Raw genomic sequence first — 23302 nt, forward strand, 5'->3', positions numbered from 1 at the left:
CACCCAATTAAAAGACTGCAGTGCATAGACAGTTAGCCAAAATGCCTGTTCAAATAAAAATGCCTGCTGATGGAAGGAAAGCAGGAAGGGAGACTGCCTAATTTCCCATGCAGCGATCAGGAAGGCTCTCTCCTGTGTCCTCACCAAACATTCCTGTGAGAGTGGTGGGACTGAGAGAAAGCATTTCCACAAGCAGCCTAAAATACAATCAGGCTTGCACCCAGTTTTACATTTATTGCAAACCTACACAACCCCTTGTAGCACTGGGCCTTGTAAGGGAAAAAAAATTACATTTTTTGTTGTTTTTGAAATCAAAACATCTAGCAAGAGCATAGTCAGCTGTGGTTGATTTGTCATATTTTCTCTGAGGACGAATCTTGTAGAAATCAAAACGATTAACCTATTTTCACTTCTTCCACTCTGCCATTCTACTGAAGTAATCACAGTGGTGTACAGTGGTGTACATCTGACTTATACCATTATACATCACCAACAGGATGCTAATCATAGTCTCACTATTACAGTAGAAAAACCAGTTAACATTCTGAGTATATCCCACAGTTTAATCTGCCTGCTTAATTTAAATTAACTGCCTTTTCCCAACCCAAGCCTGAATAATAATATTAATAATAATATCTGAACTATTGAAAGAAATTCAGTTACCAAAGCAAAGTACAAATGATCAGCTCCCCTCCTCTCCCAGTAGCATCCATGTAGTTTGAAAGATTAGCTGAGTTTTAGATGTAATAGCCTGGGTGCTTTGACTGGTTGGGTAGTCTCAGGCCTGTTCATCTGGTCAACCCTCCCTTATTATTCAAACTCATTCTGGCACAAAGGAAGCACTTTTTGGATGAATATATCTTTGTTGGGACCTAAATACCAGCAAAGAAAATGTAATAAAACACATGCACGTTTTTATTCAGGTTACTGTGAGAGACAGTAATATATACCTAGGAGTCCTTTCTCTGAGGGACAAGGCCTTTTCAGCAATGAAGTCTGAATGTAGGAAGTCCCTCACAAAGAAGTTCCTAGTGCCAAAGGTTTTTTGCACTATTGTTTTCTGTTGCAGAATGTATGCTGATATTAGTTTATTCTAATCTTGTGAGATTTTGTGTCTGTTTTATTTTTATACTTCAGGATTTTTAATGGCTCAGGAACAGTATTTGTTGAGATTATACAGAGATATAAATAAGCCATTCACATCCCTTCTTAAAATTTCCTTTTAAAAAAAAAAAGTGCAACCTGGTATAAGTTAGAGATAAGTCAAGTGCCAGACAAGACTAAAGTAAAAAAGACGTATGTAGTTCTTTTCATTGTTATTTTAAAATCAGATGTCTAGAAGCAAAGCTGCTTCATCTTCAATAAACAGTTTAGTAAGATTAATAAGCAATTGCTAGTATGATATGAAATATTTAATATGGATTCATTCACACTTTTCTCCACAGGCGTGGAATAGAAGCACAGCCTTTGTTTGTTGGATATTGCAGCCATGAAATGAGAGACTTGTAACAATCCTAGGACAGAAGGATACTCAATGTGCCTTTCTGGGAGGAAAACCTGCCACTTTCCCTATTAAATAGTTGCACTGAAACATTGTAATTTTGAAATTCTGGAATTCCACATGTAGACAACTTTCTTTCCTTTTAAATGTTTCAAAATAAATGTTCTTGGGGTTTTAGAGAAATTAAAATCAATAGGGTTTTTATTGGCTGTCCAATGAGCCAGGGCAATCATTTTCCTTTCAATAAAAAATGGAAAACCTTTTTTTCTAAGCCTGAAGTATGGCAAATTAGAAACATACCAACTCTCTTCTGATCTGGCTAGTTATATTCTAATCTGATACCACATCAATGCAGGGAGAAAAGGGGGCTTGTCCCATATAGAAAAGCCAAAAAACAATTCCAGGATAAATCTACATGAAGTAAAACACTAGGTAGGTGAAAAAGTGTTTGCTAGTTATGTTTTTGATTTTATTCCAGTAATGGAATACTCTGTCTTCATCACAACACTTAAGAGCTGGCACATGTTTTACAAAATGGGAATAACTATATACCTGAAAACACATCCACCAACCATGACAACAGATTTGCAGTTTTGACCACGTGCAAATCAGCACATAGCAGCTTCTTCCTAGAGATAAAAACAAGTCCTTGTTCATCCAGAGCATTATGCCATCCCACTTCTCTTATTAAGTAGAGCCATTTGTTCATGGAGACTCATTGCTTGGTAACTCGCCAGTTCCAATGTAAATGTAGCAGTGCCTGAGGTCAAGGACCGCAAATGTGTTGAATATCCCTAGGACAGAACCAAAATATAAAGTTAGCAGTACATGAAGTTTAACTTTCATTTAAAGGCAACAATTGTAAACCAATGAAGTACTTTTGAATCACTGAGGAGGGGCCATAATTCATTGATAAAACATACTGTCATTCTGCAGGATATATTACTTTTCAGAGTGCAGCCATTAAATTAAACTGGTTAAATTGGACGGTACTAAGCAAGATGGAGAATGACCTTCATATACTGGAGCTATAAATATGAACAGGTTTAACAAGCAGGAGTTCTCTGGCCTTTTTTCATAATTGCTACTACAGTTAATAGTGCAACAAGAGCGTCAGTTGGAGAAAGAAATATTCTGGCTGGATCAGGTGATGACATTGTATATAGGAGATCAGCTAGATGAAATGCAGTTTTGCTCTTTGGAGAGAGGCTTAGCAAAGGTTTTGGTTCTGAGCTGCTACAAGAACACATGGTGCTTATCTAAGAAGACTGATGTTGCAGGTGATCACAGACTGTCTTCCTGTTTATGAAGCATAGATGAGTTGGGAACTGCCTCTTCCTGTGGAAGAGGTTTCTAAGTAGAATAGAGTAGCTTCCCAGAATTCTTAAGTGTGCTTCACCTGCCATGTTCTATACTGAAAACTCAAGCTGACATTCAATTTCAGTGATGGAGCTAGGAATCTCTACTGTCTAATAATTGTGTTCAGAAATTATGATTTCTTAATGCTTAACTATTGTGCCATTTTCTAACCTTAAAGGCACAACAGTTAAAAATTTCTATTTGTAGCATAAGCATGTCCTCTCTTGTTCACATGAGATGCAAAATAAGCATAAAGTATGAGCTTTCAGCAGTTGAACACATACCATCGTTTCTGCTAGTGGAACAGATGCAATCACAACTTTGTTATCTTGGCGACTCTGAATCTCCTGAATGCTGCCTCTTCTCTGTGCAAGGTCAGCAAGAACTGCACCAAGGTGATCTTCACCCACTGTTACTTCCATGTTCATGAGAGGTTCCAGAACTTGTTTATCAGCTTTCTTTAAAGCCTAACCAGCAAAATTAGAATGAGCACCAGATTTAATAGGAAGGTGGATGGATGGATGGACAGATAGATATAAAAGTTTGTATTACAGTGCGGCCTCACTATCCGTGGATGGCAAGCCCCTGTTGTCTCCAGTGTCCCTAATGGCGGGATGACTGTGTGTATGCGCCACCATTGAGGATAATGGGACTTGAGGTCCAAAACAGATCCCCCACAGTTACCAATGTCCCACTGTACAACTTAGCTTTTTTTGTGCCTGCAAAAAGGAAAACCATCTTTGAAAGCAAGCAAACCATACACCAGAATGTCAACAAAAGGAAAACAAATACAAAGTACTGAAAATTATGACTGCAAAGATTCTAAAAGATGGCCACCATCATACTGTGTCCACTGAGGGTGGGCAGCTAGCGCTCTGTGTGTGTGTGTGTGTGCGCGCGCACGCGCAGTGGCCCTATCAATCAGTGATTGCCAAAGATCTGTTTACCACACTAGTTAGCTTTTGGAAGCTTAAAGCCACAACTTCCTTTACTGAATCAATCCACCTTTAATGCAGTCTTCCTTTCCTGTGTCTTCATGATTCCACATCATTATTGTCTTTTCCAACAAGTCCTGTTTTCTAATGATGTGTCCAAAGTACAATAATACTAATTTAGTCATTTCAGCTTCCAGTGAAGCTTGACCTCTAAAACCCATGTATTTGTCTTTCTAGTAATACACGGTACACATAAAACCCCATCAACATACTAAGTTTAGTTATTACTGCACAGAAAGTGGCACTGGTAAACCACTTTGTGTTTCATACAGCAAACCATATGCATTAAAAAAATCAAAAATTTATCAAAAAATATTATCCCCCCACCACCACCAAGTTAAAAAGCAAACAGAAATATAGAGTAATAAACTTAATTTGTTAGTACAAATGACCTTCTAAAGAGTATTTCACTAATACCTTTTGCATGCAACGAGAAACACAAGCAGAAACCATTGTAAACGATGCATCAGAATTTGTAGCCACTGCATGAACCGTCACTATGACATCTTGAACTGGGAACCCCAGAAGTGGTCCTACAATATGAAATACAAACCATACATTAGCACTTCAGTACAGAAGTAACTTATTCAATGAAGATGTGATAGGGATCTCGAGCTCAGCTAGTCATCTCACTCTTACTGACACTGTAATTAAGGCAGCAACAAAATACTACAGCAGGTACACTCAAAATACTCCCTTCACCAGCCAAAGACCATTTATTACATAATAAAACTTATCTAAAATCGGATCTTTCATACTGTTCAGTAGCATAATTTGAGAGAATGTCCAAAAGAGCTACTGTAACAAACCACAAGAATAAACACTGGAGGAAAAAGCAAACTCAGCTTTAGAAGTACAGTGGGTCCTTGTTATCCTTGGAGGTTTGGTTCCAGGATCCCCTGTGGATAACAAATTTGTGGATGCTCAAGTCCCATTAAATATAATGGTATAGCAAAATGGTGTCCCTTATATAAAATGGAAAATCAAGGTTTGCTATTTGGAATTTATACTTTTTTAAAAAATATTTTGATGCCACGGATGCTTGAACTAGTGAGTAAAAAATCTGTGGATAATAAATAATAATAATAAAAAATTTATTTCTATACCGCCCTTCTATATAACCAGGGCAGTGTACAACATCATAAAATACATAGATTACAAACACATTAAAAACAATACAATTAACATTCTGGCCAGCTTGCCACTGCTGACACAGAGGAGGGGGGGAACTAGTTGGGGCCTGTATCAGGGAATGCTAGTTTAAACAAGAAGGTCTTCAGCCCCTTTTTGAACTGGGCCAGGGAGGTGGCCGAGCGGAGCTCAATGGGCAGGGAGTTCCAGAGAGTCGGGGCCAAGATGGTAAAAGTCCTCCTAGACATGGAGGCTAGTCTGGCCCCTGGAACCCTCAATAGCTGCTGCCCAGTTGTTCTGAGAGTGCGGGGCGGATTGTATGGGGAGAGGCGGTCCTCAAGGTATCCTGGGCCCAAGCCATTTAGGGCTTTATAGGTAATAACCAACACCTTGTATTGCGCCCGGAAGCGAATAGGCAGCCAGTGCAGATCTTTAAGCACCGGTGTTATATGGCTGGCTCTGGCTATGCCAGTAACCAGTCTGGCTGCCATGTTCTGTACTAGTTGTAGCTTCCGGGTGTGGTACAAGGGTTGCCCCATGTAGAGCGCGTTGCAGAAATCCAAACGAGAGGTTACCAGAGCATGTACTACCGTTTCAAGGTCCCTCTGGTCCAGGTAAGGACGCAGCTGGCGAATCAGCCGAAGCTGATAACAGGTGCTCCTGACCGTCGCATCCACCTGAGATTTAAGGTGGAGCGACGAGTCAAGGAGCACCCCCAGACTGCATACCGAGTCCTTCACAGGAAGCGTGATCCCATTCAGGACAGGTGGAACCACCGCCATCCCTGGGCCAGGGGAACCTATCACGAGTACCTCCGTTTTCTCTGGATTTAGACTGAGTCGGTTTCCCCTCATCCAGCCCATTACCGACTCCAGACAGGCCACGAGAGGAGAGATGCCATCCCCAGTCACTGCATCAGTCGGAGACATAGAGAAGACTATTTGGGTGTCATCAGCGTACTGATAACCCCGCGCCCCATGTCTCAGGATGATCTCTCCCAGCGGTTTCATGTAAATGTTAAAAAGCATGGGAGACAGAATGGCTCCTTGAGGGACCCCAGATGTAAGGGCCCTCTTATCGGAGCACACGTCTCCCAGCTGCACCATCTGGAACCTTCCAGAGAGGTAGGATCGGAACCACTGGAGCGCAGTGCCCCCGATTCCCACCTCTACCAGGCGCTCCAGAAGGATACCATGGTCTATGGTATTGAAAGCCGCTGAGATGTCCAAGAGCACCAACAGGGACACGCTTCCCCTGTCAATGCCCAGACGGAGATCATCGACCAAGGCGACCATGGCCATCTCAACCCCGTAGCCCACCCGAAAGCCGGTTTGAAATGGGTCCAGATAATCCGTTTCATCCAAGATCGATTGAAGCTGGATTGCAACCGCCCTCTCAATCACCTTCCCCAAAAATGGCAGTAGCAAAACTGGCCGATAATTATTATGCATCAGGGGGTCGAGGGAGGGCTTTTTAAGCAGCGGTTTTACTATGGCCAATTTTAAGCTGGCTGGAAATTGCCCGTCCCTCAAAGATGTATTTATGATCTGGTGTAACAATGAAGTTACCACCGGTCCCCCCTGAGCCGCTAGCCATGAGGGACAGGGATCAAGAGAGTGGGTTGTCTTCCGAACGCTTCTAAGGATCTTGTCCACATCATCGGTACTAACCGACTCAAACTGATCCAGTTTAATAGAGTCCACGGAGGCTCTGGACGCCTCTACTCTGGATTCTGCCCTAATGCCAGCGTTGAGACCCTCGCTTATCCGAGAGGTTTTATCCGCGAAGAAGTTGTTAAATTGGTCGCAGCAGGCCTTAGAAGGTTCAAGGATCTGGTTCGGGGCAGGAGGGAGCTGAGTTAGTTCCCTGACTACCCTGAACAACTCTGCTGGACGCGACTCCGCGGACGTGACACGAGCACCATAGAACGAATTCTTAAGGAGAATTCTGTATTCAGAAATATAGAGAGAAACTGTAATACTCAGGTTACTCATGGTCCCATGTTTCAGCTAGTGACCATGTGTAGTTTGTTCATTTTTCACAAATTCTCCCACCAACACCCAGAAAAGGATAAGGAAGTATCATAGCACTTCAAACAGATTGGTTGGCAGGATCTATTTAGGATTCAGTTTCTTTCCTGCCTTTGCCCAGAACACACTCTTTCTAGGCAGCTATACCACGTGCTGGTATTTCTTGAATGCTTCCTTCATCCCAGTTTTGTTTCAATTGTTTTTCCTTTCACTCCTTATCTCATGGTTTTGGGATTGTTTAAAAAAAATCTTGTTTTGCTACCTTTCTTCTTTTCTCCCATGAAAACAGTTCAGTACTCAGTATAGTACAGAACATTCTAATCTGTTTTGTGACAACAGTGGAAACAGTTTAACATGGGTTTCATTTTATTGGTTGAGTGTCTTAAATGCCTTATGAGAAGCATGGAATGGATTATAGCTCTTTTACATAGAAAACATTTCAGATTCACTACTCAGTACTAGGAGGATTTATGGGCTGAACTAGAAAAAAGTCTTTGTCAAAAACAGTTTCTCTTTTTCTTTGAACTTTGTCTTTTCACATGAATCTACTTGGCCATTTCCATGAAGCATTTCCTGGAATACAACTTAAAGGAAGTTTCAGCATCAGTGGTCAATCCAACCCTATGGTTTCTTCTATATCAGGGTCCAGCAACTGAGGTTCTCCAAATTTCTTTGACTTAGAGCTTCCACTAGATGCAGCAAACATAGCCAATGGGGAGGAACTGAAGAGTTAAATTACAAAAACATCTGGAGGGTCCACAGTCACCCACTCTTGATCTATATCAGCTTTCATACACAAGGACAGGAAGTCAGTCTCCCAGATCTATTGCTTGTAGCAGAATTCCTAAAATGTAGCTATTCTGTGGTATCATCATTTGAACTGTTGTAAACCCCCAAATTCCAGCTAATGGTCATGCTCAATTTGTTGGTTTTTTACAAACAAAACAACCAGAACAAAGTGCCCCCATACCATTATTGCCACCGAGGTACAGTTTTGTAATGCGTTGGACAAAGAAATGGCCTGTGCTGGTGAACCAAGACACTGCAGCAGGAAAGACACATTCTTGGTTGTCAGTAGGTTAGTCCTACCCAGGGTTGGGGAGGTTGGAGTTCTCATTGGAATTAGCAACTAAAAGAATTACGCATGTAACCCAAATTACATCCCTATCCCTAAACCTCAACAAACTAGAATTCTCATTTGCTTCAGAAAACAGCCCACTGTTCATTCAGTCCAAGGCCAGAATCCTGTTAATATCTTACCTGTCTATGTCTTGTTTTGAAGCAGCACAAGAGACTTTCTCTAGAGACTCTTGTACCTCATCCAAATCAACCAGCCACTAGGGCAGCAGCTGAGCTGCATGGGGCTGCAGCTGTAGCCATTAACCACCTGGGGAGGAAGGGAGGGAAGGAGGCAAATGGGCAGCAAGGATGTCTTGCTGGAGAGACGGGAGGCAGAGGAACAACCATTAATACCATTAAGAGTGCAGATGGCATCTTGGAACACTCCGGTTGCCTGGAGGTTAACTGGGGACACCTGGCAAACAGCACTCAGCACAGCAGAAGAGCACAATTGCTGGGTTTTGTTTTGTTTTGATGTCATGTTGGGCAATTAGGAAAAATATTTTTCTAATGATCTGGGAATATACAAAACCTCTATCAATAGGAAATGGGATGGATGCTTTGCTGGCAACACATACAAATGCACCTCTATGTTTGGTCCACTATATCTGCTCCATCACGGCAGTGAAAATACAAGATACATTTTCAAGAACTGCATTGGAATGAAAAAACTGCCATTGTTAACACATTGCGGTGGGGACTGCTTTAACAATTGCTTCATGACCTAGAATTAGAATACAATAATGCTGAATATTTTAACTGTATCATCAGACCTTGACTGGAGGTGTAACAGCTTGGTCACAAAATGTTATTTTAAAACATTTATGATACACCTTACTTTTTAGAAGTCTCTGGAGAATAAAAAGGAATGTAGAAGTGCAGACGTGATATCCTTTTGCCTTACATTCAAATTACATTTTAGAGTCAAGTTCCGTGATCTGTGATAGCTTGGTCTGAGTTTCTGTCTAACCTGAAATCTGAAGTTTCTAGCCATCCTTGCTGAAGCTTTTACAAGGTGCTGAAATTGCATGTTGTAAAAAATTTCATTGTTTAATCAATATTGTATATTACACAGTATAGATAAAATGTTATTCCCTGCTGCAGATAGATCACTCTATTGTTCTAAGTTGCTACTGATAAAATGACAATAAGGGCTATTAATATTTTCCAAAATCTGGAGTTCATCAACTTGCTTCAGAAATCACTGTGGCTGTTATATCTCCTCTCAAGTGTCCCCCCTGCTGCTTCCATATATGCATGTACTTTGCTAATATTGCTGTTATTCACAAAACAATTTACGACTATATCTGTTGTTAGCAAACTGCAGAGCTCAGGTTCTGGACAACATTGCCATATCAATTTATGTAGGAGAGGGAAACTTTCAGAATCCAGAGACCACACATGCCTTTTGGCAGACTTCAGACAGCTGTCCTCAGTACTCCAGTTTTTTAAAACTTTAAAAGTCTCCTCACAGTCTATAGGGGGTGTGGGAGCACATTTCACCATATTTCCAGACAAAGAGGTGCAGTTTCACAATCGGACCAGAATATGTTGGGGAGATAAAAATGTGACAAAAATACCTCCATGCCCAATACAGAATGTGGTGGGCCTTTCTTAAAAAAAGCTGAAAATGTTAAGAGCATGCATGAAAGTGCAGGGCAGCTGCAATGAGGAAGACAGGATGCTGCCCATAGGACTGCAATGTTGTTGCTGCTGCTGTGTGCCTTCAAGTCATTTCAAACTTACAATGACCCTAAAGCAAGCCCATCATGATTTTGGAGCAAGAATTGTTCAGAGGGGTTGTTATTTTCTTCCTCTTAGGCTGAGAGAGTGTAACTTGCCCAAGGTCACCAAGTGGGTTTCCAGAGCTATGCAAGGATTTGAACTGTTTCTCCTGAATCCTAATCCAAAACTCAAACCACCACACCAGAGCTGATGCCTGTTTTAATGCATATGTCTTTGTTTAATTTCCTATTTGTAAGAATTCAAACAATATTTTCACATAACACTTTTTAAAAAACCCAATTTTAATACATTCAACATATAAATTTGATTGGTACTTTTACCTTGAAGATAAGAGTTACTTATTCCAGTTTCTATAGCTTCACGAAGCTCTGACTGAAGTGAATCATAGATGTTTTCAGCATATTCAATCACTGGTGCTGTTGCTGACATTTCTCCCATCCATGGTCTCACTCCCAGTTCTATAGTGACCTGGTGTCGTTTTTCTCCTACAGTCCTGTCCAGTGCATCTGGATAAAAATGAAATTCCATGGAACGTGCTGAACATCCTGCTTAAGAAAGCTTGTCTTTTAAAGCATTATCTGATTGTCAGTTTGAATGCAATCAATAGCAAGGACACATTGGTTATTTTACCTATTGCCCGAACTGAGTTTTGGATAGTTTCTCGATAAGCTATCTGAAGGGGTCCAAGATAGGTCTCAAGGCCATATTCACGTTTGATTCGATCATGAATAATCTCAATGTGCAATTCACCCATTCCACAAAGAATAGTCTGGGAAATAGATAAAGATATTAAAAGCACAGAATATACCATTACTGTTTTACAAAGTCTCCTACTTTATTATCTTCCAAACCACAGCAGTGATTGGGTATAAGGAATATATATGTTCATGAAATTATTTTCATTTAATATAGTAAGTAAGGAGAATTTCATTACTCCAAACAGAAAATAAGAAGTATTAACCCTCATCAAGGCAGATGGGACATTTTAGAACTCCAGAGTTGCATTTTGTTGACAAATTCAAACCCACCAGAGAAGGGCTACCAAATTGTAAAAGGTCTAGAAACCATGCCCTATGAAAAGTGGCATAGAGAACTGGGTATTTTTAGCCTGAGGAAGAGAAGAGGCGACATAATAGCCATGTTTAAATATTTGAAGTTATGCTATACTGAGGATGGAGAAAGCTTGCTTTCTGTTGTTCCAGAGACTAGGAAAAGGAACAATAGATTCAAGCTATAGGAAAAGATTTCAGCTCAACATTAGGAAGAACTTCCTATTGTAAGAGTGCAATGCACTACCTCAGAGTGTGGTGGAGTCTCCTCCTTGGAAGGTTTTTAAAGAGAGGCTGGATAGTCATCTGTCTTGAGCACTTTGTGCATTCCTGCATGGCAGGGATGATCCTTGGGGTCTCCTCCAACTCTATGATTCTAGAACTATGCTTACAAAGTGGGCAGTTTACGATACAGTTGGTCCTGAAGAGTTGTAAACAAAGTCCCCAAGTTTCAACTGTCTGCCTTTTACATGTTTCTTTGTATATTTATTGGATTCAGAGCCAGAAACTGCAGAAGAGGAGGAGACAACATTTTCCAGATCTTGACAAAATTTTGTTTTCACCTCCTAGTGGTCCTAGGCAGCTCCAAATGTGATGGAAATGCCCCCCCCCACTCCTCCTAGAGATCATTTTGGGGCACAAAAATAACACTGGGAGATCTCACGCAGCTTGCTGGCCACACTTTGCCCACCTCTGTACTAATGTAACATTTGTTTCTAAGATAATATTAGAAATCAAAATTTATTTTAAACTAATCTAAATATTATGCCTTTCTGTGCAAAACCAGTGGAATCACAATTTTATGAGTGTCAGAAAGTAATGTTACATATATTTTGCTCCTCTAGAAAACTAATGGTTCCAGAGTTTCTTAAGGAAAAAACTCCCCCTGTAAGAAAAGTTTCTAAGCCCACTTCAGATATGAAATGTAGAATATACAATTTCATGAGGGCTCAACAGCTACTGCAACTATTGTCATTACAAGCATGATCCACAGAACATAAAATAGTAAGAAAAGTTCCCTAAAGCACACAGTACACCTTACTTGCCCAGTGTCAGCATCTACCCTGACTTTCAGACTTGGATCCTCCCGTTGTAAACAAGATAAGGCATTATCCAGATCTAGAGTAAAAAAAAATGACTATATTAAGTAAAGAGCACATTTTATCTACAGAAGATACAAGTAACTGGAGATTAAAAACAGGAAGAAAAAAAAGAAGTGGCCCCTAAAAGTCATAAATTATTCCTCCTCCCTCCCCCACCCAGAAAGGTTAGAGTACCTAAGCACATGAACATCATTTTATTAGCAAACCTTTGACACTACAGTTAAAACTGCTTTGCTGAATCAATTTATTAGTCCCAGTGTCTGACTTCCATGCCACAATACACACCAGGAAAACCAAATCGTTAAAAAATGAAGGATGAAATTAAGATCAGGAGCCAAAGAAAAATTGTAGACAGGCTCCTACAATGAGATATTCTCCTGGCACCTTTTAAAGATTACGGCTGGCATCCAGTATCACAGTTACAGATTTGTAATCTAGTGTTACAGATCAATAACTGCTCTGTATCCAGTTATACTATGGATTCATGATCATAGTACTATTGCCATGATCATATGTCCCCCAAATTCCTCCTTAACTAAACGTAGCTGGTACAAGAGATAAGAGATTCATTCTGTAATGTTTTCAGCCCCTTTCCATCATGACTGAGGTTGAGTCATCAAAAGCAGGATCCCTGTTGCAATTCCTCATCACACAACAGATCACTGGTGGGAAGGGACTGGAAATGTCATTATGGTGGGTCCTGACTGCCAGCAAAACAGTCCTCCATTGCTCAACCACCTGCTGGCTGTTATGGTAGCTTTAGAGAGTCTGGCCAGGAGATCATACTTAGGTATTAGTAACTAAAGGGTCAAGTAGACCAGCAGCTTGGAGTGGCCTCCAGCAGCTCCAACCCCAGTAGCTCCTCATTCGGCATGAGACCATGATGACCAGACACCACGGTCCCTAACAGGTCACTTGCAAGGAGCACTTTTTTTGTGGTCATGGGCCGCCTTAGGTGGCCACAGTGCAACTTTGGCCTGATCCAGGGACATATGTCATCTGTGCACCACACCCCTGGATCAGCCTGCAGCTGGCGCTTTTGGCCCTTGTGTTTTGGGCCTAAGATTGGTTCAAGATATGTTAAGTTGCTTTTGAATCTCAAACAACTTTTCTGCCATGCAAAACAAGAGAGCTACTGCCAAGCATGTTCATCTTTGGATGTGTGGAGACAATTCACTGCCATTTGGAATTTTTCCTCTAGAAAATTAAATAGGCTTTTTTCAGCCCATAGTTTAAAAGTTAAAAGTGTAGCAAAGTACACTCACTATATCCTCCACACCTTGTAATTAGTTTTCATTCCCCAATTAGAACAAGAGACATTTCTCATCCATCTTCTTGACCACACTCTGTCCTTCTTAAAAAGGAGAAAACCCAACTTCTTCAGTACAGTGTGATTAAGAATACAGGACCAGCTGTTTCAGTAACTACTTCGCACCTGGTTGCCTGGCTATAGAAGGTGGCTCTATTGTACAAAAGAAGACTGGCTCCGGAACTTCAATGCCTGCCAAGAGAAGGTTCTGCACTTCACCGACTTGGCCGTGCTTTGACCCCACATTTTGTCCAGCTTGTTGAGCTGCAGCCACTGCAGAAGCTTTTGATGAAACAATGGTGTCTCCAGTGGCACTCTAAATGTCAAACAGCGAGTGATATAATGCATTGTTAACATATAATAGGTTTGTTTTCATTCCTTTTTAATGATGAAAATTAATTACTGAAGGTTGTCTTTTCACAGTTCAAAGGGAAGCCAATTGGGAATGACAGTAATTACAGCAAAATTCTTTGTTTTCAATCAAACTCTAATAGCTTTTATTTGCCAGTATTAAACAATTAAAAGTAAAGAAAAAAACCCTTTGATGTTCCATGTATTTACTACAGAACTAAATTTCATATTGTGCTTTCTTTACAAGCACAGAGAAATTTTCTGACAGATCAAATTTTTTAAAAAATGCCATTAATACAATAAAATTATTAGATGTTGCCAATTTACCAGAGGGAAATGGGAATCAACCAGCAATTATGTTAAATGTTACAAATTAATTTTGATACAATTTTAAATAAATTCACTTTTTTATTTACCTGTTTCAAGCCAACAGTAAGGACAATGTTGCCAGCTGTTGCTGAAGAAATTTCTATTTGCTGATCTGCAAATGGCAGAAGCAGGCGGCTCATTCTTTCTCTACAACAGATAATTCAACTTAGAGTTTACTCCTATAGAGGAACCTAGACTGTTAAGTTCAGTAATGCCTCCACATGTGCAATTTTCTTTTTACTCACGTGCAGTTCTTGTTAATATTAAAGATAGCTGACTGAGGCTTCATTTTGCCCGAGTAAATACGCAAAAAAACTAATGGCCCACGCTGCTTGTCATGGAGAACTTTAAATGCCAGAGCACACAAATCATCTTTATACCATTCCCTGGGGAGGAAAACAAACGTAGGAATGGCTCTACATAAGGAAAGCACATCATATTTAGTGGGATATAAAGTAATTCCAGACATTATATTTACTAACAATTCAAATGCTTATGCTAGTGTTCACTGGATAGTGAATATTATTATTATTATTATTTATATAGCACTGTAGATTTGCACAGTGCTGTACATAAAAACAATAAATATAAAAGAGTAAATGATATATTCTCAATTGTTTAGGCTGAAACAACAAGTTTATTTATTTATTTAGAATATTTATACCCTGCTCTTCAGCCACAACGGCTCTCAGAGCAGCTTACAGATTGTTAACTTGACATTCATTTGACAAAACCACTTAGTAGAAAAAAATTTCAGCAAGCCAGTTCTTATTTGCAATGCATGCTTCCCCGTCCTGATCTCTCTCACTTTCCCAGCCCACAATCTATTTCTGTTCTAAATTATTAATCAATTGTTTCTACTTTGCATTTAAATAAATAAAGTCTTCTCTTACTCACAGAAAATCATAGCTGCATTCATCTGGAGCAGGCAGATACTGGGTGATCGCATCCAATAATGGCTGAACACCTTTATTTTTCAGTGCACTTCCACAGAGCACAGGCACTGCTTTCTGAGCTAGCGTCACTCTCCGTACAGCAGAATGGAGCTACAGAAGATTCACACTATTAATAGATATCTACCGTATGTTAAGTTTCAACTGAGCAAGTAAACCACCAGCTTGATGTAAGGATTTATACACAGCAAACATTAACCTTCAATTATATCTTGAAATGTAATTCTCTATTGGTCACATGTGTCCCTTACGTCCCACAGTCCATTTCTTTAAAAACTCAGATTTTACAAATCATGCATGCACTCACACACACGCTAAACATAGATACACTCACACTTTCTAACTTAAGCATCAGGATTCTACTTGGTATCTTATTTGATCTACAGTATATAGAATATCTTCAATATTTCTCATGAGCCACATTTTGTTCTCAAACTGTTGTAGACACAGAATGACTCAATAGTGTTTTATTCTTCATATTGCTTATTCTGGAGAGCAGTTGGTGTACTTTAAAACTACAAATACATTGTTTTGTTTGTTTATTTTTGTATATTTCAATGACTACAAGACACTTTCAAACTTTGAGGCATTATCATCATCATGTTTCCAACCAACAGTATTCAATCATTCAGAAAGCTGAGAAAGTTTTCCTGAAAGTGCTTTGAATTTATATGTCTGACCTCATAGTTGTACTATTTGTGCCTTAAGCATTTCCTGCTACACCTTCTACTGTTCTGCAGTTGTTTTCCTTTTGGCTTTATACTCTGCTTGTAATTTTTGATTTAATGACTGAATTGCCAATTGCCTTGAACAGAAAAGCCCAATTCCAATGTCTGAGCCACAGTTTAACACCAGGCTGGGAAACCTGTGGCTCTCAAGTCATTAATGAGCTACTTCTCCTCCCTCAACCATTTGCCCAAGTGAAAAGAGCTGATGCAAACTGGTGTTCTAGAACACCTAGAGGGACACAGAATTTCCAAACCATGCTTTGCTGTTACATACACAGAGTAGGCAAACTCTTGGGCTCACAGGACAGCTCTTCCCTTTGCTCCACCCAGGGGTTTATAAAGCTGGCTTGTCACCAGTATTTCATGGCCAGCATCCATAGCTTTTTGTGGGTTTTTCGGGCTATGTGGCCATGTTCTAGCAGAGTTTCTTTCTGTTCACTCAGCCAAGGACCAGAGAGACCCTCTCACAGCCGCAGGAGTTTACCGCATACCATGCAGTTGCGGACAAGTCTACATAGGGACCACCAAACGCAGTGTTCAGACTCAAATCAAGGAACACGAGAGACACTGCAGACTAGACCAGCCAGAAAAATCAGAAGTAGCAGAACATGCCACAAACCATCCTGGGCATAAAATACTGTTTGAAAACACTGAAGTTCTGGACCATGCCAACCACTACCATGTCAGGATGCACAGGGAAGCCATTGAAATCCACAAACACTTGGACAATTTCAACAGGAAAGAGGAATCCCTTAAAGTAAACAAGGTTTGGCTACCAGTCCTGAAAGATAGCAAGATAAAGACAAATGCAAATGAGAAATCTCCCAGGGTCAGGGATTTCCCAGCAGACAATGAGCACTAATCAAGCAGACATTAGTCCTCTTGTGCAGACCCTCACACCCTGAGGAGTGCCATTAGCAACCAACAATACACATGCAAATCACTCCTGCCTTTCCAGATCACACAAGATACATAGCCAAGTCCTTTCCAGGCAAACATTCTCTGAAGATGCCAGCCACAGATGCTGGTGAAACGTCAGAAAGAAACCCTGGTAGAACATGGCCACATAGCTCGAAAAACCCACAAAAAACTACAGATCAGTATTTGTTTTAAACCACAACTACTAGTTTCTCCTTAATCAAAAGCCAAGATCTGTAGAAACTATACTTGCCAAAATTCCTCCCCGGCCGTATTTTGGAGTGGTGGTAGCTACTGCCTGTTTCTTAACCATACCCAGTACTGATAATATATTATGCATCCACTGATTTACAAGATGTTTACATTTAGCTTGGGAAAACTCAGTCCAGAAAGGAAGCTTATCAGTACTACAACATGATACAAGTGAAATCTTCTCTTAATTGCTTTCTAACATTGCTTCCGTTTTTCCAACTGCTGAAACTGAATGCACAGGTCAGTTTGGTATGCTACCTTATCACTCATACTAACTAATGAGCATATTTTGCAGCACTAAAGGAAGTGGAAAATATCCTTCAAGTACAATTAAAATTAAAGGTATTATAACAGCCAATTAATATAACGAACAAGCCAAGCCACATACCTCTTCAGAAGGTAATGAATCAAAACTCTCACTGAAATCCCCAAGGACTAATTCAGCAAATTCATCATCCAGATCTGCAACCTTATAAAAGGAACATATGTGTGTTGTTACATATTCTGAAAATCAGTTTAATTATACAGTACTCAGAAGATAACCAATTACCAATTAAAGGAGAAGTTTACCAATTAAAGGAATTTTACAAAATGCTAGAATCAATTATTTTCAATTCTAAATCAGCAGCAAAGTGAAAATGTAAGCTCTTACAATTGCTGACTGCAAACAACTTCATTTTTGGTGTATGCATCTTGAACTGATGTGAATCAGAGATAAGGAGAAATGAAAACAAAAAACCAAACATCACACATGATGAAGTATATCTAGAGAATGACTACAGAACTACTGCTCACATGCACTGGACTAGCACTGCTCACTCAGTGCCTTTAGGCTAGTTGCTCCCTCTCAGACTAAGCTAACTTAAAAGTTTGTTGTGAGGAGAAAAAGGGGGTTGCTGCAAGAGTGAAATAAAAAGCAGTATGAGGGCAAAGTATATGGGACTATGGTCTTCTGCTGCTATTGTATTATTATTGTCCTAGTATTTGTATTGAACTGTATTTTCTGCTGATAGGGAAAGTTGATATTTGTTAGCTAGATTAGGGTATATTTTAATTTATTATGTTGATACTGTGGATTTTGTTCTTTGTATTTTTCCATATCTATATATTTATATGTATTTTCCTTGCTTTAGACATTAGGTTTATGTTTTGTATTCTGGCTTATGTTTACTGTATGATTATTTTTTGTATCTAATGTTCTTGTTGTAATCCGCTTTGATTCCGTGGAGAAAAGGCGGAATAGAAATAAATTATTATTATTATTATTATTATTATTATTATTAAAGAGATCCAGTCCCACCAAGCCACCTGAGCTTGTTAACTACCCCCCACCCACTCACACTCTGTTTCTTTGTAGTGGTGTTGTCACTGTGAGTGTCTTGGTGGGAGAGGAGAATGAAGATTTATACATCCTAAATCAATAAAATTCCTAAACTATCCGAAACCATCCTAAGTGAGCCAGTCTGATCTGAACATTGGACTAGGACACTGAAAGACCATGGCCAGCTTGGCCATGGAAACCCACTGCGTGACCTTGGGCAAGTCACATTTTCTCAGGCTAGGGGAGTGGGTTATTGGGGCACAGGACTTAATATTTTAATGTGTAAGTCGCACCGGTTGTGTTACACAGAGAGGCGGGATATAAATAAATTTTATTATTTTATTATTTTTATTATTATTTGACTCAGGGGAGACAATGGCAAACCTTTTCTGAACAAATCTTGCCAAGAAAACCCCATTATAGGTTCAACTTAGGGTCGCCTTAAGTCAGAAATGATTTGAGGGCACACAACAACAACAATTCCAAGCCACACTGAACACTGCCAACAGTGTAAGAGAGCTGGGGTCTTTGATAAGAGTTACATGAGAGTTATCTAGTGCCAGAAATAAACACCACACAATATCAGTTCATGGCAGCAAATATTAATGCAAGCCTATGAAAATTTATCTTCTTGCCACCAAGTAGACTCACATGTCTTCTCAACTTACCAGCCCCACTTTGCAGAAAATCTTTTTAACTACGAGTGAAAAAAGCTTGCTCTGAAGTGGATTCTGACAGACTTGAACTTTAAGTGGTTTTAGCAAAAAGCAGTAATCTGCGTTCTGCTTCAGCCTGGGACTGGGGCAAGAAGTACATTCATACAGTTTACTGCCCTGTTAGAAAATCACCTGTCTTTTATATGTTTAAAGATGGTGAGAAGCATAATAGGCACAAAGGATAAAATATTTGGTTTTTACCAGCATGTATGGTTTTCTCTGCACATGTACAAATGTATATATTAAAATATGAAGCATTTTTCGATGCAAATACAAAGATGTTTGATTAAGAAAAAGAATCATGAAATTAAAAGTATCATAGAACAAAGTGTTTTTTAATGACACATGCTTTAGGAACATACAAAGAGCGGTGATGGCTCACACCCAGTGGCGGAACAGACCGCTCCTTTGCGCCAGCTTCAGGGCAGAATTAGAGTATGATGTTTAGACAAACCTTTTTCAGGCACATAGGGGCCTGAGAAGAGCCTGGAAAGTCACCTTCCACCCACCCTCATGTTGCCATGTTTTTGGATGCAAACATCAAGTGTTCTATATATTTACTTCAGAACTTTACTTGTTCTATTAAGGCATTTCTTGCATCAGTTGCATTCCTTAACAGGTCAGGATCATTCACTTCTTTCAAGGATTTCAGCTCAAAGGTCTTTCCATCATCCAAATCAGCTGCAGATTTCCAAACAACTTGGTTCTGAGTCACCACATCAACTACTCCCCTAAAGGTCTTTGCTTCTCCAATTGGCAACTATACATGGGTGTTAAAAAAAAAAACACAGATATAAGACAAAATAGTTTCAAAGAAACATCAAACCTGAATATGCAGCATTAATCAAAGCGTCTGAATATTTTTTAATGTTGATAACTTCTTAAAGATATAAATGAATAAATATAAATAAATAAATTACCTGTAAGAGCAGAGGCTTCGTCTTCAGCTTCTGCTTGATACTCTCCACTGCAAGGGTAAAGCTGAAGAAAAAGTATTACTCATTCAGTGTGAAAAATGCTTGCTTATCGCCAACCCACCTATCCACTCTACCCTTTTCCCTGTGCAAGTCTCTGACAGACAGGGCACCAGAAATAAGAAACAGCACCATAGCCACAGAAGTTACAAGCTCACAACATTCTTTTCTCTAGTCCTCCTGTTTACATATGCATACTTCAGTCATTTGTGGTACCCAAAGATGACTCATTCTTTGATCACCGGGAGGTTTGCATTTTTTTTTTGTCTCACCCCAACCAAGCAGGAAAGTGGGCGTTTGTAAACTTCATTTAGAGGAAATTAAGAAAACAGCTGTAAAGTTTAAATGATGAATTTTAAAATATGGATTGTTTTAATATGAATGGCTCCTGTTTGTTCTTTTAAATTGATGTGTGTTTTTAACTGATGTTGTGTTTTAAATGATGTGTATTTATTGGTCTGTTGTTGTTCCCCACCTCCATCCATGGGAAGTGATAGGTAAGAATATCATCATCATCATCATCATCATCATCATCATCATCATCATCATCACCACTACTACCACCACAATTCATCTCTCATTAAATTATAAATTATTTTGGGTAATCAGAAATCATCTTCTTAATTCCCATAACATAGCACTTCTTTTCTTGGTTTAGTGCAAAAAAAAAAACCTCAGCCATTTTAATACCTTGCTCCATTTTTGTCCATCTTATTCAAAAAACAAATTCGTGGTATATGGTGTTTGTCTGCTTGTCTCCATACTGTCAAAGACTGCGCCTAAACAAAAAGGGCAAGCACTTTTCAGCTAAATGACTGGTTGCTGTTACAACTATTTAAACTCTTCTTTACTTTGCCATGATATACAAAGTACAGATACAGAAATCAAGGACTGACACAAATGATATGGATAAGGAATGGAGAGAGACTGCACATGAAAAACAGATTCAGAGGACAGGAACATGATGACCATGGAGAACCTTGTCAAAGGCCTTACTTAAATCAAGACCCACTACCTCCACAGCATTCCCTTCAGCTACTAAGTTTGTGACTCACTCAAAAAAAGAGGTAAGATTAGACTGACATGACTTGTTTTTGAGAAACCCATGCTGACTTTTAGTGGTCATGGCACTTCTTTCTAAGTACTTACAAACAGTCTGTCTAAATATCTGCTCTAGAAACATTCCTAGTATTAATGTCAGGCTGACAGGATAATCATTTGGGTCCACCTTTTTCCTTTTTTGAAGATGGAGACAGTTGTCCACCTCTGGTATGCTGAGATTTCTCCAGGAATTCTCAAAGATTATTGGCAGTGGTTCTGCAATTACTTCTGCCAGTTTTTAATACCCTTGGATATAGTTCATTATCCTGGAGACTTGAATTTGTTTAGCATAGCCAAGTATTCTTGTATTATCTATTCATGTACAGCTTGTGAATGGTATTTGGATGTACACAGCCCTTAATTCTTATAATTAAGATCAAAAATAAAGGCACAGGATTAATACAAAGCAAAGTCATCATCCACTGCAGAGTCATTTTTACCTCCACGCCAGCTGAAGCATCAAATACAGCCACTGCCCCATCCAGCACTCTAAGGGAACGTTCCACCTCCAATGTAAAGTCCACATGACCTAAAGGCCAGTTGATAGAGAGATCATAAAGGGCATAAGCTTTGGATATTTTCACAAGATTAGAAGGGCAATATTTCTTTACTGGTTTCTCATCAATGGCCCCCTGCCTAAAAGCCACTGCACCAAATGAATCAAATATGTAGCCCAAGAACAAGCAATGTTGTTTGGGAGAATTAGATTATCATGGTGGTGGTGATATTTATTTCTATCCCATGTTCCCCATCAAAACTGAGCCCCAAAGTACCTCACAATTTAAAACATTCAACTGGAATTCTACTACAATGTTAAAACAAATTGCACAATAAAACTCTATGATTCTAATATCTAGACCATTCTTTAAAAATGTTCTGTTTTAAAACCCTGTCTGAATAAAAAGGTTTTGGACTGTCACTGGAAGGCAAACAAGGAGGGGGCCATTTTGGCCTCCCTGTGAACCAAGTTCCAGTCTAGGGACAGACACCGAGAAGGCGTTCTTGTGTTCCAACCAACCATGCTTTTGATGGTGGTGGAATTGAGAGAAGGGCGTCTCTTGATGGTCTCAGAACAGCTGGCTGGCTCATAGATGGAGATACAGTCTGCCAAATAGCCAGGTTAGATAGTTACATTATGAAATACACTGTTTGATTCTGGATAGCTTATATCCAAAACAAAGGTGAAGATCTCAGGGAAATTATGTCCACATTTTCAGTACTAACTGAACTTATTGTGTCAACAGTTTCCTTTAGTTTGTTATTCTCTTGTCATAGTAAGAAAGCACATTCCAAGTACCTGGTGTGTCTATTAGGTTGATTCTATAACCCTTCCAGTCAAATGTTACAGCAGCTGATTGAATGGTGATGCCACGTTCTCGCTCCTGTGCCATGAAATCTGTTACAGTGTCTCCATCATCAACATCTGTTTAACAGGAAGAATATACAGTGTTTCAGTTTGGTCAAACAACCTGAGCATTTCAACTGTACTTTATCAGAAAAAAATAATAATGCATCATAGTTTAAAAAAATACTAGAAAATAAAATATCTGAAGCCCCTGTTCCATATCAAATACTGAGCAAGCTAGACAGAAGCTACTGATGTAGCTCCGAACTGCATCAGGTAAAAACAGATAATGTGCAGTTATCCCGATATAGTTTGACTGCAACACCCCTCATCCCTCAAAATTCACTGTGGTAGCAAGGACTGATGGGAACTGCAGTCCAGTACCTAGAAGGCAACACATTCCTCACCACATATGTAAACCACCAGCTCTTTTTGTACTAATGTAGCCAGATGCCCGGATTTAGGGCGGGCTATGGAGTTGAGACGGCCTTGGTCGTCTTAGTCGATAATCTCCGTCTGGGAATCGACAGGGAAAGCGTGACCCTGCTGGTGCTTTTGGACTTCTCAGCGGCCTTCCATAACATCGACCGTGGTATCCTTCTGGAACGCCTGAGAGAGTTGGGAATCGGAGGCACTGCTTTGCAGTGGGTTCTGTTCCTACCTCTCAGGAAGGTTCCAGATGGTGTTGCTTGGGGACAGTTGTTTGGCCAAGAGGGAGCTCAAATCGGGCGTCCCTCAAGGCGTGATTCTGTCCCTAATGTTGTTCAACATTTACATGAAGCCGCTGGGTGAGATCATCCAGAGACATGGGGTGGGGTGTTATCAGTATGCTGATGACAACCAAATATATTTCTCTATGTCTCAGACTGCTGCAGTGACTAAGGAGGGCATCTCTCCTCTGAATGCCTGTCTTAATGCAGTAATGGACTGGA

The 23302-nt window shown here is 39.8% G+C and overlaps 2 protein-coding genes across 4 annotated transcripts in view; one reads left to right on the top strand and one right to left on the bottom strand.

Moving 5' to 3' along the window:
• Nucleotides 1-1891, top strand: part of LOC149323925 (beta-hexosaminidase subunit beta-like) — a 31183-nt gene extending 29292 nt beyond the window's left edge. The window contains exon 14 of the mRNA XM_089494225.1: nt 1446-1891. Within this exon, the coding sequence (XP_089350351.1) occupies nt 1446-1509 (64 nt within the window). The 3' untranslated portion in view covers nt 1510-1891. The remainder of the gene's footprint in view (nt 1-1445) is intronic.
• GFM2 (GTP dependent ribosome recycling factor mitochondrial 2) overlaps nt 162-23302 on the bottom strand; it is a 32872-nt gene continuing 9731 nt past the window's right edge. Inside the window, exons 5-21 of one of the 3 annotated variants that reach the window (XR_016277637.1) lie at nt 22323-22448; nt 21466-21554; nt 20615-20703; nt 19871-19931; nt 19525-19710; nt 17302-17382; nt 14960-15108; nt 14308-14478; nt 14110-14209; nt 13469-13658; nt 11973-12049; nt 10512-10650; nt 10202-10387; nt 4273-4388; nt 3145-3327; nt 2054-2295; nt 162-872 (exon numbers count right to left, since the gene is read on the bottom strand). Coding sequence is in view for 2 of the 3 variants with exons in the window: in XM_089494203.1 (XP_089350329.1) it covers nt 2167-2295; nt 3145-3327; nt 4273-4388; nt 10202-10387; nt 10512-10650; nt 11973-12049; nt 13469-13658; nt 14110-14209; nt 14308-14478; nt 14960-15108; nt 17302-17382; nt 19525-19710; nt 19871-19931; nt 20615-20703; nt 21466-21554; nt 22323-22448 (2072 nt within the window). In the remaining variant the exon portion in view is untranslated. Of the gene's footprint in view, nt 873-1948; nt 2296-3144; nt 3328-4272; nt 4389-10201; nt 10388-10511; nt 10651-11972; nt 12050-13468; nt 13659-14109; nt 14210-14307; nt 14479-14959; nt 15109-17301; nt 17383-19524; nt 19711-19870; nt 19932-20614; nt 20704-21465; nt 21555-22322; nt 22449-23302 lie in introns of those variants that run through there. The other 2 variants (XM_089494215.1, XM_089494203.1) reach the window with 2 other exon arrangements.

This window comes from Sceloporus occidentalis, unplaced genomic scaffold (assembly GCF_023333645.1).
Source record: "Sceloporus occidentalis isolate IW3139 unplaced genomic scaffold, rSceOcc1.0.p SCAF_1, whole genome shotgun sequence".
Classification (NCBI taxonomy): Eukaryota; Metazoa; Chordata; class Lepidosauria; order Squamata; family Phrynosomatidae; genus Sceloporus; species Sceloporus occidentalis.